At 48.4% G+C, this 13981-nt stretch overlaps 1 protein-coding gene across 1 annotated transcript in view; it reads left to right on the top strand.

Annotated features, from left to right (window-relative positions):
• The window catches only part of CCNB3 (cyclin B3), a 92452-nt gene that overhangs the window by 52606 nt on the left and 25865 nt on the right, over positions 1 to 13981 (top strand). The window contains exon 9 of the mRNA XM_030210455.1: positions 12442 to 12597. Within this exon, the coding sequence (XP_030066315.1) occupies positions 12442 to 12597 (156 nt within the window). The remainder of the gene's footprint in view (positions 1 to 12441; positions 12598 to 13981) is intronic.

The following is a 13981-nucleotide window of genomic DNA, read 5'->3' as shown; positions in this document are numbered from 1 at the left end:
TGGGGAGGAAGATTGAACTTCTGGAGAACTCCCAGAGGGCCAATAACTTAAGACTCTTGAATTTCCCTAGGACAATTATGATTGCTCCTAGGGAACTGTTGAATAAATATTTCAAAGAGTCCCTGGGGATACCGGAGGATTCTCTTCCTCCTATAACTCAGGCCTATTATTTACCAACTAAGGCGCCTGGAAATTCTTCGGATCAACTGCTGGATGCCTCTGCCATACTAGAGGCTCCAACAGTTGAATTAGTTTCTCCAGCAACATTGCTGGTAACAGTTGCTTTTCCTCCGGACAAAATGTGGATTATGAGACAGTTCTTTAAAAATAAAGACAAAGAATTCATGGGATTAAAAATACGTATATTCCCTGATGTTTCTAAGGAAACACAAAGAAGACGTAGACAATTTTTGCTTCTAAAACCAGGTGTCCTTCAGTTGGGCGCTACCTTTTACCTACGTTATCCTTGCAAGTGTGTAATCTGTTACCAGTCAGTGAAGTATGTTTTTTATGAATCTCTACACCTTACAGAATTTCTTGTTGCCAGAAGATATTAAGGATAATATTAACATAAATAGAGCTATGATTGAATTAGGAACTCTTTGTTTAGACAGGTTTAATAATTCTTACTATATTTCTTTAAATATTCCACTTGTGTAACTCTTGGATCACAAAATAGAGGACTTGAGAGTACTTAAATCTGGTAAACTATAATTTTGAATTTATATAGATGTATTTGTTTTTGTTTTTCTTTTGATGAAGTACCTTTTCTGTTCAAGTTGAAATGCTTGATGAATAATGTAAAATTAAATAATAATAAAAAAAAAAAAAACAATGCCTGAATCCATCTAATAAAACCAGAACCAAATCCAAAATGATCCAACACCTGGAACATGAAAGGCCAATGGACTCTGTCATAGGCCTTTTCAGCATCCAGTCCCAGCAGACAAACAGGAAGATTTAGTTTTTTGGCTTTATGAAGCAAATGAACATAATCCATTGCCTGTCTATAAGGAATAAAGCCCGTCTGGTCTGGATGTATCAAATCCAGCATAACTTTTGCTAATCTATTGGCCAATACTTTTGCTAAAATTTTTATATCAGAATTTAATATGGAAATAGGACGATAGGAGGCGCATTCAGTCGCATCTTTACCAGGTTTGGGTATTACCGCTATCCATTCTTCCATCATAGAAGCAGGGAACTCATCCCCCATTAAGATCTCATTAATAATTTCTGTCAGAATTGGAGCCAACTCCGCCCCCCCCCCCCCCCCAAGGGCCTTATAAAATTCGTTAGGTAGCCCATCCACACCAGGCGACTTTCCTTTCGGAAGGCCCTTGATCACCTTGACGACTTCCTCCACGGCAACCCTCCCATCCAATGCCTCTCGCTGACCCTCTGTAAGTGTAGGAAAAGAACAAGTCGAAAAGAATTTGTGCTGCACTTCTGGACCAGACACCGCTTCAGAAGAGTAGAGCGTTTGATAGAACGACTGAAATTGCTCCCTAATCTGTTTTGAAACTAGTCACCAACCCCCCCTCCTTATCTTGCATCTTTTAAAATGGTTCTATCGACCCTGGACTGGTGCAGCTTAACCGCCAAGGCCCTTCTCGGTTTATTACTATAAACAAACCCAGAATGCCCTTGCCTTTCATTAAAGAACTTCAATTGGTCTGTATATATCTGGTCAAGTCTCAAACGCATCGCCTGAATGTCCTGCAAATCTTTTACTGAGTGAGAAGATTGGTGCCTTGCAGATAAGCGAGACAATTGTGCTAAACACTTCCCAACCTCCGCCCTTTGCTTCCTAGTCTTGAAACTAGCCTTTTGCAGAAAGTGTAGCCCCTAGTGACCGCCTTAAGCGCATCCCAAACCACCCCCAATGAAGGACCCAGACAACATTAAACTCTAGGTAGTCTTTCAAGATCCGTCGGTAACCATCTATAATCTCCTGCTCCTTTAATAATGTAGTATTCAAGGACCATCTCCACTCCTTCTCCTCCCCACCGAGCGAGGGAAGACTAACCCAAACCGGTGCATGATCTGACAATGTAGCTGTTCCAATGTCTGATTCCCATCCAGCGTGAGTCAATGATACATCCACAAAAGTATAATCAATCCTAGAATATGTATCATGAGAATGGGAATAAAACGAGTAATCTCGAACCACTGGATGTGAAACACGCCAAACATCCAAAATACCCAAATCTCTAGTAAACCTATTCAAGGCCTGAGAAACTGTGGTATTAATCCCTGATGGCAGACCCGACCTATCCAGAACAGGTTGATGCGTAGTGTTAAAATTCCCCCCCCCCCCCCCCCCCCCCCCACACACACACACAATTACCTTCTCCAGAGAGCAAGAAAGAAAATGCCCAATCAATGTGGAAAGGAACCTATGTTGTGCTTCATTTGGCGCATATACTGATGCCTATGTGACAGACTGACCACCTATAGACACATTCAAAAGCAAAAATCTCCCCTCTGTATCACGCTTCACTTTCTCCACCTGAACCTGTAGAGAGGAGTGCAGTGCAATAGCCACCCGGGGAGTAGTATGTGTCCCAATGTCAGCAGATTTTGCAAGCTGTAAGCGGGGAAGTGCAGGAGCTAAAAGCTCAGGCGGCCATTCAGTCTCATGACGTCACTTCCTCCCCTTGAGTCTGTTCTTTTGCACCTAACCCTGGTTTTGTTCTCTTGCATGACAGTAGTTGTCAAATTTATTTCTCTTACATTTTCATAATGACAAATCCATGCATGTAGTGATTCAGAGCCAGAATAGATCAGTCTTTTGAGTTGACCTGGAACAAGGTGGCAATTCTAGTTTTACAGGTTTTTTTTTTTACTTTATTTTTATTTGAATTTTAACAGTTATACAACACAAACACAAAAACCCATCCTCGTCCCATCACCGCAGATCTCCCAGTCCCTTACAAATAACACTATTACTAGGGTACAATTTCACATAATAGTTGTATTCAATATAATATACCAGTTCTCAAACAACTATTGTACATTTTATGTCATCAATCTTTATTAAATGTCTTCCTACCTTTATTACATTTATTAAAATCTCACTAACTATGCTGTTCAAATATATAAAATCTTTCCTCACACACAACAAACACTATCACACATAAAGTGCACCTGCACATCAAAATCTATGGAGTACTTAAATTCTTGTAATTTGGAGACCAGTCCACATCTCTTACAATCCCTTCCAGCAGCTGGTTAAAATGCTGCCAATATCCAAATATTTCTCGCTTTGGTCAGAATCCATCAAACTTCATGCAATGGGAATTTCACTTGTCCAAATCTTCACCGCTCCAATCCAATCGGAGCTATCGCATACTTAGTTATTCTTTCCAAGAGTATAAATCCTGTACCACAATTTGCTTGAAACTTTCTCTTTAATCCAAAAGGGTAAACGTGGCCGTTCTCCAAAATGTTCCTCTCATTGATTTATACAACATATCATCTTATTAAATTGTGGTAATCTCTTCTTGTTATAACCCAATGCTAAATTTCCACTCATTGTAACCCAACATGTACGTGTTTCACTCGTAGAGTGTCTTCAGGGGTCAGTGTCTTGGCTACAATAAGCCGCTTTCTTGATCATGGCGCCATACTCTCGTGGGAATGCCCACGGATGTATGCCCCCTCAGCCATCTCTTTTCCAAGCTGAAGAGCCCTAACCTCTTTAGCTTGGAGGTTAGTTTGTGATATAGCATTCCTTCATCAATTTTCTCTCTTTTTTTTAAGTATTCACAAGTAAAGTTAGTTCTGAAGTATTAGCCAAGTAATTAACAATTTTAAAAAGTATCTTCTAATCTAATCCTTTTGTTGCAAATTAAACTTTCCAGATTTTTATATCTTCTAATCTTTTCCACCCCCCCCCCCCCCCTCGGTTCTTCTTTGCCTGCTGCCACTGTCACCCGAGGTCTTCTCTGCTTCCAGTGGCTTATATTAGCCATCTTATGACTGCAGCACCTGAATAGGGAAAAGCAGGGGAGGGAGTTTGAAATAGACAAGGAGGGGAACCCTTGGGGTTGGTGGCGTTTATTCTTGGGGGTGAGACTGAAGTTGGGTGAAAGTTGGAGGGAGTTAGTGTGGAGAGAGGGTTGAGCCTTGGGGACAAGAATGAATATGGGGGGGGGGGGGGGGCATGAGTGAGGCATTAGTCTGGAAGTCCACTGCAGTGCCCCCTAGGGTGCCCGGTTGGTGTCCTGGCATGTGAGGGGGACATTATGAATGCTGGCTCCTCTCACGACCAATTGGCTTGGATTTGGTCATTTTTGAGATGGGCGTTCTCTGTTTCTATTATCTGCGAAAACCGAGGTTGTCCATCTCTAAGGTCGACCATCTCAACATTTGAGTTGACCATCTCTTAGGTCGACCTGAATGTTGAGATTTGGCCGTCCCCGACCATATTATCAAAATGAAAAATGGATGCCCATCTTGTTTTGATAATACGAGATGCCCCGCCTCTTCGCGGCGATGTCTTCAGAGATGGGCGTCCCCATTTGAAAATGCCCCTCCACATGTTTTAAGCCGTTTAAGCAGGGCTGTCTTGCTTTTCTTTCCCTGGTAAATATTTCTGCGATAGTTTCTCCAATTTATTTTAATCTACTGTAATATTGAAAGCAAGCAATAAAAATGTATTCCATATCATCAAGCTGATCAATCCATAGACTGGTGGGTTGTGTCCATCTACCAGCAGGTGGAGATAGAGAGCAAACTTTTGCCTCCCTATATGTGGTCATGTGCTGCCGGAAACTCCCCAGTATGTTCTCTATCTCAGCAGGTGGTGGTCACACACAGCAGCAGCTCTGGCTAGGCCTCCAAGCCTAATTTTTAGGTTTTGTTGAGTGCCTGGGGTTGAGGGCTCTTTTGAGCAAGTGCAAACCTGGTGGTGCCAGGTCCCTCCTTTTCTCCCCCCTCCCGCTGGCTCCGTTAAAAAAAAAAAAAAAAAATTTTAAACGTCCTTAAAGGCGTTTATTTCGACGTTTATTTAAACGTTCATTGCAGCTACTCACTGGGACACCAGTTCGTTACAGCTCGGAGCGGACAGCAGGTAATTTTTACCTTTTTATAGCGGGCAGGGGGTTCCCCGATTCTTCTCCTCGTGGCATATGGCGTTGGAGGGCGAGGGCGCAAAGGGTCGCTCCCCGGATCGCTTGAGCGCTTCTAGAGGGGATGCGGGGGTCTTACAGCCTGATTCGCCCTTGTTGGGTGACAGTTTCGTGACCGATGAATGTCCCGGTCCTTCCTCCGGCGTGGCGGTTTTTCCCGCCATAAACGCCCATCCCCCGCTCCTCGCCTCCGCCATCTTGGCCGGCCACGCGGCTCGGACGGCTTCTTCGTGGGCCGCCCTTGAGGTTGGAGACATTAATGCCATGAACGCCCTTAATTTGGGCGACGGCACAAAAGCGGCTAAAGTTAAGCGCCGTTCTTCCCGCGCGGCTCCTTCGCGGAGTGTCGCGCCGGACGCCATTTTGGATGCGCAGCATGTCTCTCCCCCGCTCTTACGAGCGCCGGTTGAGGGTGCGTCTAGGGCTGTTGCCCAGGCTGCGGAAGTGCACAGTCTGGGGGGTTTCTCCCCCGAGTTTGTTTTGCTGCTGCATCAGGCTTTCCTCATGCAAAACGCTGCCCCTGCTCCCTCGTCTGGTAAAGAGGTTGAGGTTCCCAGAGGTAAACGCCCTCGGGTTGATTCCCAGGCCTTGGAGGAATTTGTCTCCTCCGATGTAGATGAGGGCAGCGTGTCTGAGATCTCCCAACGGTCCTTTGCGGATTCCTTGGAGGAGACGGATCCCCGCTCGGATGGAGCGGATGACCCCTCTGCAGCGCGGCTTTTTAGCCCAGGGGATTTGCCCAACCTGTTGTTACAGGCCATGGACACTTTGAAGATTTCCTCTCCGGAGGACGTCTCTCCCTCAGCCCCTGTTGGCTCTGCCATTATGCTGGGGACGAAGCGCCCGCCTAGAACCTTCCACGTGCTTGATGCCATGCACACCCTAATTTCGGCTCAATGGGATGTCCCAGAAGCGAGCCTTAAAGTGGCTAGGGCTATGTCCCGCCTCTATCCTTTGCCTGTGAGTGAACGTGAGGCCTATCTGTGGCCTACGTGGATTCTTTAATCACTGCGGTGACTAAGAAAACGGCGTTGCCGGTGGAAGGTGGCACGGCCCTAAAGGACGCCCAAGACAGAAGATTGGAGGCGGCCTTAAGGTCGTCCTTTGAGGCGGCTGCTTTAAGTTTGCAGGCCTCAGTTTGCGGCTCCTATGTGGCCAGGGCGTGCCTGACTATGGTGCAGCGGGCTTCCCCCTCGGATCATTCCTTGAGGGCTGATTGGCCGGCCCTGGAATCGGGCTTAGCCTATTTGGCAGACTTGCTGTATGATGTCTTGAGGGCCTCAGCGAAAGGCATGGCTCAGACAATCTCTGCGCGGCGGTGGCTTTGGCTGAAACATTGGTCTGCTGACCACGCCTCTAAATCCCGCCTGGCTAGGTTGCCTTTTAAAGGCAAGCTGCTCTTTGGGGTCGAGCTGGACAAAATCGTGACCGATCTCGGCACGTCTAAGGGCAAGAAATTACCAGAGGTCAGGGCTCGGGCTAGTTCTCGTCCCGGTACCTCCAGAGGACGGTTGCAGGAAGCCCGTCGGTACCGCCTGGGCAAGTCGGGTTCCTCTGCCCCCTCTTCCTTCAAGAGGAATTTCTCCCCCAAGCAGCATTCCTTTCGCAGAGACCGCCGTCCCGGAGGTGCTCCCTCCGGTCCTCCCCCAGGGTCTCGTACCCAATGACGGGGTCTTGGTCCTCGCCCCAGTGCAGATTGGAGGACGGCTGTCCTCGTTTCTGGGCGAGTGGACCACAATAACTTCAGACGCGTGGGTGCTGGAAGTCATCAGAGACGGCTACAAACTAGAGTTCTGCCGACCCTTAAAAGACGGGTTTGTACTCTCTCCCTGCAAGTCTCCGGTCAAAGCTGTGGCAGTGCAGCAGACCTTGGACAATCTGATCCGCCTGGGCGCGGTCGTTCCGGTGCCAGAAAGTCAGCTTGGCAAGGGACGTTACTCCATTTACTTTGTGGTACCAAAGAAAGGAGGTTCTGTCCGGCCTATCCTCGACCTCAAAGGGGTCAATCGGGCCTTGAAAGTGCGGCACTTTCGCATGGAGACTCTCCGCTCTGTTATAGCGGCAGTGAAGGCAGGAGAGTTCCTGGCATCCTTGGACATCAAGGAAGCGTACCTGCATATTCCCATCTGGCCTCCTCATCAACGCTTTCTGCGTTTTGCAGTCTTGGGACGACACTTCCAGTTCAGAGCCCTCCCTTTCGGGTTGGCTACTGCTCCGCGGACCTTTTCCAAAGTAATGGTGGTCATCGCGGCCTTCCTACGAAAGGAAGGGGTACAAGTCCATCCTTATCTGGACGACTGGTTGATCCGAGCCCCCTCTTATGCAGAGTGCGGCAAAGCTGTGGACCGGGTAGTTGCTCTTTTGAGCTCCCTGGGATGGATCTTCAACTGGGAGAAGAGCCAGCTGCGCCCGACTCAGTCTCTGGAGTACCTGGGAGTTCGATTCGACACCCAAGTGGGCAGAGTTTTCCTGCCAGACAATCGGATTGTCAAACTTCAGGCTCAGGTGGACCAGTTCCTAGTAGCCTCTCCCCTTCGGGCTTGGGACTATGTGCAGCTGTTGGGCTCTATGACGGCCACGATGGAAGTTGTGCCCTGGGCCAGGGCTCATATGAGACCACTTCAACACTCTTTGCTGCAGCGCTGGACTCCGATGTCGGAGGATTATGCTGTGCGCCTTCCCTTGGACCCAGCAGTGCGCAAGGCGCTGAGCTGGTGGATGCAGACAGACAAGTTGTCTGCGGGAATGCCTCTGGTGACCCCAGAGTGGATTGTCGTCACGACGGACGCCTCGTTGTCGGGCTGGGGAGCCCACTGCTTGGGAAGGACAGCGCAGGGGCTCTGGTCTCCTGCAGAGGCAAAGTGGTCTATCAACCTCCTGGAACTCAGAGCCATTCGGTTGGCGCTTTTGGAGTTCATCCCGGTACTGATGTTGAAGCCTGTACGGGTCCTGTCGGACAATGCCACGGCTGTGGCCTATGTCAACCGCCAGGGAGGTACCAAGAGCGCCCCTCTAGCCAAGGAGGCTATGAATCTTTGCCAGTGGGCGGAAGCGAACCTGGAGCAGCTTTCAGCGGCCCACATTGCCGGAGTCATGAATGTCAAGGCGGACTTTCTCAGTCGCCATACCTTGGAGCCCGGAGAGTGGCAGCTATCTGCTCAGGCGTTCTTGGACATCACGAAGCGCTGGGGCCAGCCGAGCCTAGATCTGATGGCGTCATCGGCCAATGGCCAAGTGCCGCGCTTTTTCAGCAGAGGACGGGACCCTCGATCCCTGGGAGTAGATGCTCTTCTCCAACAGTGGCCGACACAAGAGCTTCTCTATGTGTTCCCGCCCTGGCCCATGTTGGGCAGGGTGCTAGACCGGGTGGCAAAGCATCCCGGCAGGGTAATCCTGGTGAGTCCGGATTGGCCCAGGCGTCCCTGGTATGCGGACTTGATCAGGCTCTCAGTCGACGATCCTCTGCGGCTGCCAGTGGAGCAGGGCCTGTTACATCAGGGTCCCGTGGTGATGGAGGATCCCTCCCCCTTTGGTCTTACGGCCTGGCTATTGAGCGGCAGCGTCTGAGGAAGAAGGGCTTCTCAGACAAGGTCATCGCCACTATGCTGAGAGCGAGGAAGCGCTCTACTTCTACTGCTTACGCTAGGGTTTGGCGTATCTTTGCAGCGTGGTGTGAAGTAGGCTCACTTTCTCCCTTCACTGCTCCAATTTCTTCAGTGTTGGCGTTCCTGCAAGAAGGTCTGGAGAAAGGCCTGTCGCTCAGTTCCCTTAAAGTCCAGGTAGCGGCTCTGGCTTGCTTCAGGGGCCGCCTGAAGGGTGCTTCCCTGGCTTCGCAGCCAGATGTGGTGCGCTTTCTCAAGGGAGTTAATCACCTGCGCCCTCCTCTGCACTCAGTGGTGCCTGCGTGGAATCTCAACCTGGTGCTAAGAGCATTGCAGAAGCCGCCTTTTGAACCCTTGTCGAGGGCATCTCTGAAAGACCTGACGTTGAAAGCAGTCTTTTTGGTGGCTATCACTTCAGCCAGAAGAGTTTCCGAGCTCCAGGCGCTCTCATGTCGAGAGCCTTTTCTGCAGTTCACTGAGGCAGGAGTGACTATTCGCACAGTGCCTTCCTTCCTGCCCAAGATTGTTTCTCGCTTCCATGTGAATCAGCAGCTCTGTCTCCCTTCCTTTCGTAGGGAGGACTACCCAGAGGAGTACTCTGCTCTTAAATTTCTGGATGTGAGACGAGTCATCATCAGATACTTGGAAGTGACCAATGATTTCCGGAAATCGGATCATCTGTTTGTCCTGTTTGCAGGTCCTCGTAAGGGTCTGCAGGCTGCTAAGCCTACAGTGGCAAGATGGGTCAAGGAAGCCATTGCAGCGGCTTATGTGGCCGCGGGGAAGGTGCCGCCTATCCAGCTGAAGGCTCACTCCACGAGAGCTCAGGCGGCCTCGATGGCAGAGGCCGGATCCGTCTCCTTGGAAGAGATATGCAAGGCGGCAACTTGGGCTTCGGCTCATACATTCTCCAAGCATTACCGTTTGACTGTGGCTGCACGGGTGGAGGCCCGGTTTGGAGCTTCAGTGTTGAGGTCAGGGATTTCAATGTCCCGCCCTGGGTGAGTGCTGCTTCGGTACATCCCACCAGTCTATGGATTGATCAGCTTGATGATATGGAAGGTAAAATTATGTATAATCATACCTGATAATTTTCTTTCCATTAATCATAGCTGATCAATCCATAGCCCCTCCCAGATATCTGTACTGTTTTTATTCTGGTTGCATTTCAGGTTCAAGTTTAGTCTTCAGTTACTTCAGAAAGACTTCGTGTTCAAGTTTTTTCACTTGGATTCTTCAAGAGTTAAGACGAGTTTGTGTTACAGTGAGCTGCTGCATTCCTCTCCCCTCCGTTTTACGGGGCTGGATTGAGACTTAAAATTCTGCCGGCACTCCCTCCCGCTTCGTGCGGCTGTAGGGCAGCTTTGTACCCCTCCCGCTTCGGCGGTGTTAGGGTCAGTCAGCTCCTCCCGCGGTTGCGGTTGCAGGATAAGCCAGATCCCCCCGCATCGGTGGGTGTGGTGTCCCTCCCCCGCTCCGCGGGGATGAGCTGGACGGATTCCCCTCCCCCACTTGTGTGGGGATGAGCTGGGTTAATTCCCCTCCCCCGTTTCGGCGGTGGTGAGCTGGGCAGAGTGTCCCTTCGTGGGTGTAATTCTCTAAGTGCTGAGTCCTGCGGATGGAGCTTTGATATCGACATACTGAGGAGTTTCCGGCAGCACATGACCACATATAGGGAGGCAAAAGTTTGCTCTCTATCTCCACCTGCTGGTAGATGGACACAACCCACCAGTCTATGGATTGATCAGCTATGATTAATGGAAAGAAAATTATCAGGTATGATTATACATAATTTTACCTTACCAAACTCAGGTCTTCCTATAAATGTTACACTGTGACAGGCAGCTGATGTGTGAGTTTGCTCTTGCAGAACAAAGCACACCATGGTAGCATAAATGGTGCAGGCAGTGATGATTTGTGAGGTAGATTGTTGTTGTTTAATAAACTGTTACAGGATATGTAACCTTTTCAAATAACAGTAGGGAAAGCATGGGGAGCCTGGCTTGTAGAATTCTTTCCAACCCCTCTATGTTGGGCAGACTGGATGGACTGTACAGGTCTTTATCTGCCGCCATTTACTATGTATTGTAAGTGCGGGGGTGGGGGGAGTGATACTGAGTGGGGGCAAGAGATTTTAAGGTGGCCAATGTGGTAGGAGGTGATGAATCTGGGTTGGTTTTAGGGGAGCTGAGTGTAGAGGAAGAGGAGATTGGAGGAGTGAGTCTGCTCCTGTACTCATGCACTTGCTTGTGCAGTGTGCCAAGGTATACTTTTGAAAAAAAAAACCATATAATTATGTATTCATATGTTCATCTTAGTTCTCTGAGTGGTAATTTGAATTGGCTATTGTCTGCGGTCATGAGAATGTTCAGCTGATATAATGAGACCCTGAAAAAAGATGGACTTTGAGAAACAAATGGTTTCAGAAAAATTGCCATGAACAAATTTAAAAAAAAAAAAAAAGGTTTTTTTTTTTTTTTTAAACTCTTACTAGTCTTTTGTATACAATGTTTTCAGTGGTTTAAGGCATGGTGTTCTAGATTTGTCTTTTATTTTAGCACTGTAGTTTTCATATTTAATACACACAATTATAAACTACCTTACTTGGGTTGGGAGCGTACATGGAAGTTATAAAACAATTTAAATTGAAGGCTCTCTGTAGCAGAAGTGTGTGCTTTTTTTTTTAGCTCATATTTGTGATATTTGACTGAAATGTTTAGGTTCTCTGCACGTTGGGTCCTGTTTCAAAGTTTGTATCAATACTGTATCAACAAACCACATAAGCTTTGGTGCTGTAATAAAAATACTCCCTAGAAAATGGGAATTATGCTAAAGAATGAAGCTCAGGCTAGACTGTTCTTGGGGAAAACGTGACTGGTATAATTCCTATTTATCTCAATGGCATCAAGTCGTAGATTGATGCATCACTCTAATTTATTATGAAAAACCATAGTGCCTGTGAAAAGGTTCGGGTAGAGGCTGACAGAGTTCTGTTTCAGTTACGGTGCCGGAAAGGGGCCCAAAATCCTTTCTGCCCGGTTTCAGCTGAAATGTGTTAAATTGTGGCAATGTTTTCAGTATTGACTGAAAATGACCACGTGTTCTTGGAGGAAGCTGAAAATTTGTGCTTTGAACTGTTTCTCTCCGCTTCCCCTACTCCTGGATGGAGCTGTGCCTCCGCTGCCCCACCCATGATCTCCCTGGTGGTATAGGTATGTAGTTGGGGCACGAGTGATCCCCAGTTTCTCCTGCCCATTCCGGCACTGCTGTCAAAACAACTGCCATGATTGGCTCATCACTCCTGCCCTGACTACACCACTAGACTACCAGGGTCTGGTAGCCCTGGGGGGGGGGGGGGGGACACTCTTGTTTTGTTTTTTTTAACTGTGATTGTAAGTAATGTAGTGCTTTTCAGATGCAGTTTTGGTTTCGGCTGAAAGCTTTCAGACAGTTTCGGTGGCACTTTTGATTTTGGCCGAAACTGGAAAAGCAGTTTCTGTCGGCCTCTAGCTTCTGGGGTGAGGGTGATATGAAGTGTTTCCAAAATCCTGCAGTGGTATCTTTTTTTTTTTTTTTTTTCCATTTTATAACATTTAAAGTCTTGCCCTTTTTTAACCTTTGTTCTATTCTGATAGTTTACAAAGTTTACCATCACATTTTGCTCATTTAGGAATATATAGATAGATATATCTTCTTAAATTCAGGAGCGATGCCCACCTTGTGTCGATGACTTCCTTTACATCTGTGATGATGCATACAAAAGGGAGGAGCTGATTGCTACAGAAAGGGATATTCTGCAGACACTGAAGTTTGACATCAATATCCCCGTTTCGTATCGCTTCCTGAGGAGATATGCTAAGGTAAGCTTCTGCCCCCTTTGCTGCTCATGCCAGAATTTTACTGACTCTGGATTCTCAATCCCTGGCAGCTTCCATGACTTACAGTGAAAAGGAGCATGCAATCCTCAGGATGCCAAATCACCTTGATTTCCTCATGCGGTTAGACCAGTCCAGGTGCATGGTTTGCCACCTTGGCAGCAGATGGAAGTAGGGAACACAGATTTGTAATGGCATCACTGCTTTATGGGGCTGTGTCTTCATGTTATGCTCCAGTATTCTCTGCCTGTGGTAGTTAGTGACATGTACTGTGCTGGTCTAGGAGGTTTGAGGCTCTATGGGCCTGTCTGGGGTCTGCAGAGTGGTGGTGGTGGCTGGACCATCTCCAGGAACAGCAGTTTCCATATCATCAAGCAGATCAGTCCATAGTGGGTTGTGTCCATCTACCAGCAGGTGGAGAGAGTGATCTTTTACCTCTCTATATATGGTCATGTGCTACCAGGAAATCCTCAGTATTCTCTCTATCTAGCAGGTGTGTGGTCACACGCAGCAGCTCTGGCTTGGTCTCCACGCCTATTTACTTAGGCTTTGTTGAGTACCTGGGGTTGAGGGCTCTTCGTGAGCAAGTGCAAACCTGGTGGTGCCAGGTCCCTCCTTTTCTCGCCCCTCCCGCTGGCTCCGTTAAAAAAAAGAAAAACAAACAACAATCTTGAAGCAGAAAAGATTTTTCTCCGAGGACAAGCAGGCTGCTTGTTCTCACGACTGGGTGACGTCCGCGGCAGCCCCCACCAACCGGAAGAAGCTTCGCGGGCGGTCCGCACGCAGGGCACGCCCACCACGCATGCGCGGCCGTCTTCCCGCCCGTGCGCGACCATTCCCGCCAGTCTTTTCTTTTCCGCGCTGGAGAGAGTCGTGCGTCGCCGCTCTCTTACTCAGCCCCGGAAAACCATCGTGTTGTTCGCGAATTCGCTAATTTTCTGTTTCTTGTTGCCGCGCGCTCCAAACCTTTTTTTTTCCTTTTAAAAAAAAAAAAAAAGAGAGAACGCGCTTAATTTTTCCCTCGTTTTCTAGCGGGGGCGTTGCGGCCTTGTGGCCGCGCGGTCGATTTATTTTTCGAGGTGTGACACCATCGACGACTTTAACTTCGCCAATGCGATTTTTCCGTCGATGTCCTCGAAGGTCCCGAGTGGATTTAAGAAGTGTGGTCGGTGCGACCGGCCTATCTCGCAGACCGACACCCACGCTTGGTGCCTCCAGTGCCTCGGGCCGGAGCACAATATCAAGTCGTGTTCTTTGTGTCTTGATCTCCGGAAACGGACTCAGGTTGCGAGGCAAGTTCTTCGGGACCGTCTTTTTGGAACTTGCGCCGGCCCCTCGACGTCGACCTCGACGGCATCGGTATCGAAGG

This window comes from Microcaecilia unicolor, chromosome 7 (genome assembly GCF_901765095.1).
Source record: "Microcaecilia unicolor chromosome 7, aMicUni1.1, whole genome shotgun sequence".
In the NCBI taxonomy this organism is placed as follows: Eukaryota; Metazoa; Chordata; class Amphibia; order Gymnophiona; family Siphonopidae; genus Microcaecilia; species Microcaecilia unicolor.
This window is presented reverse-complemented; position numbering and strand designations above follow the sequence as displayed.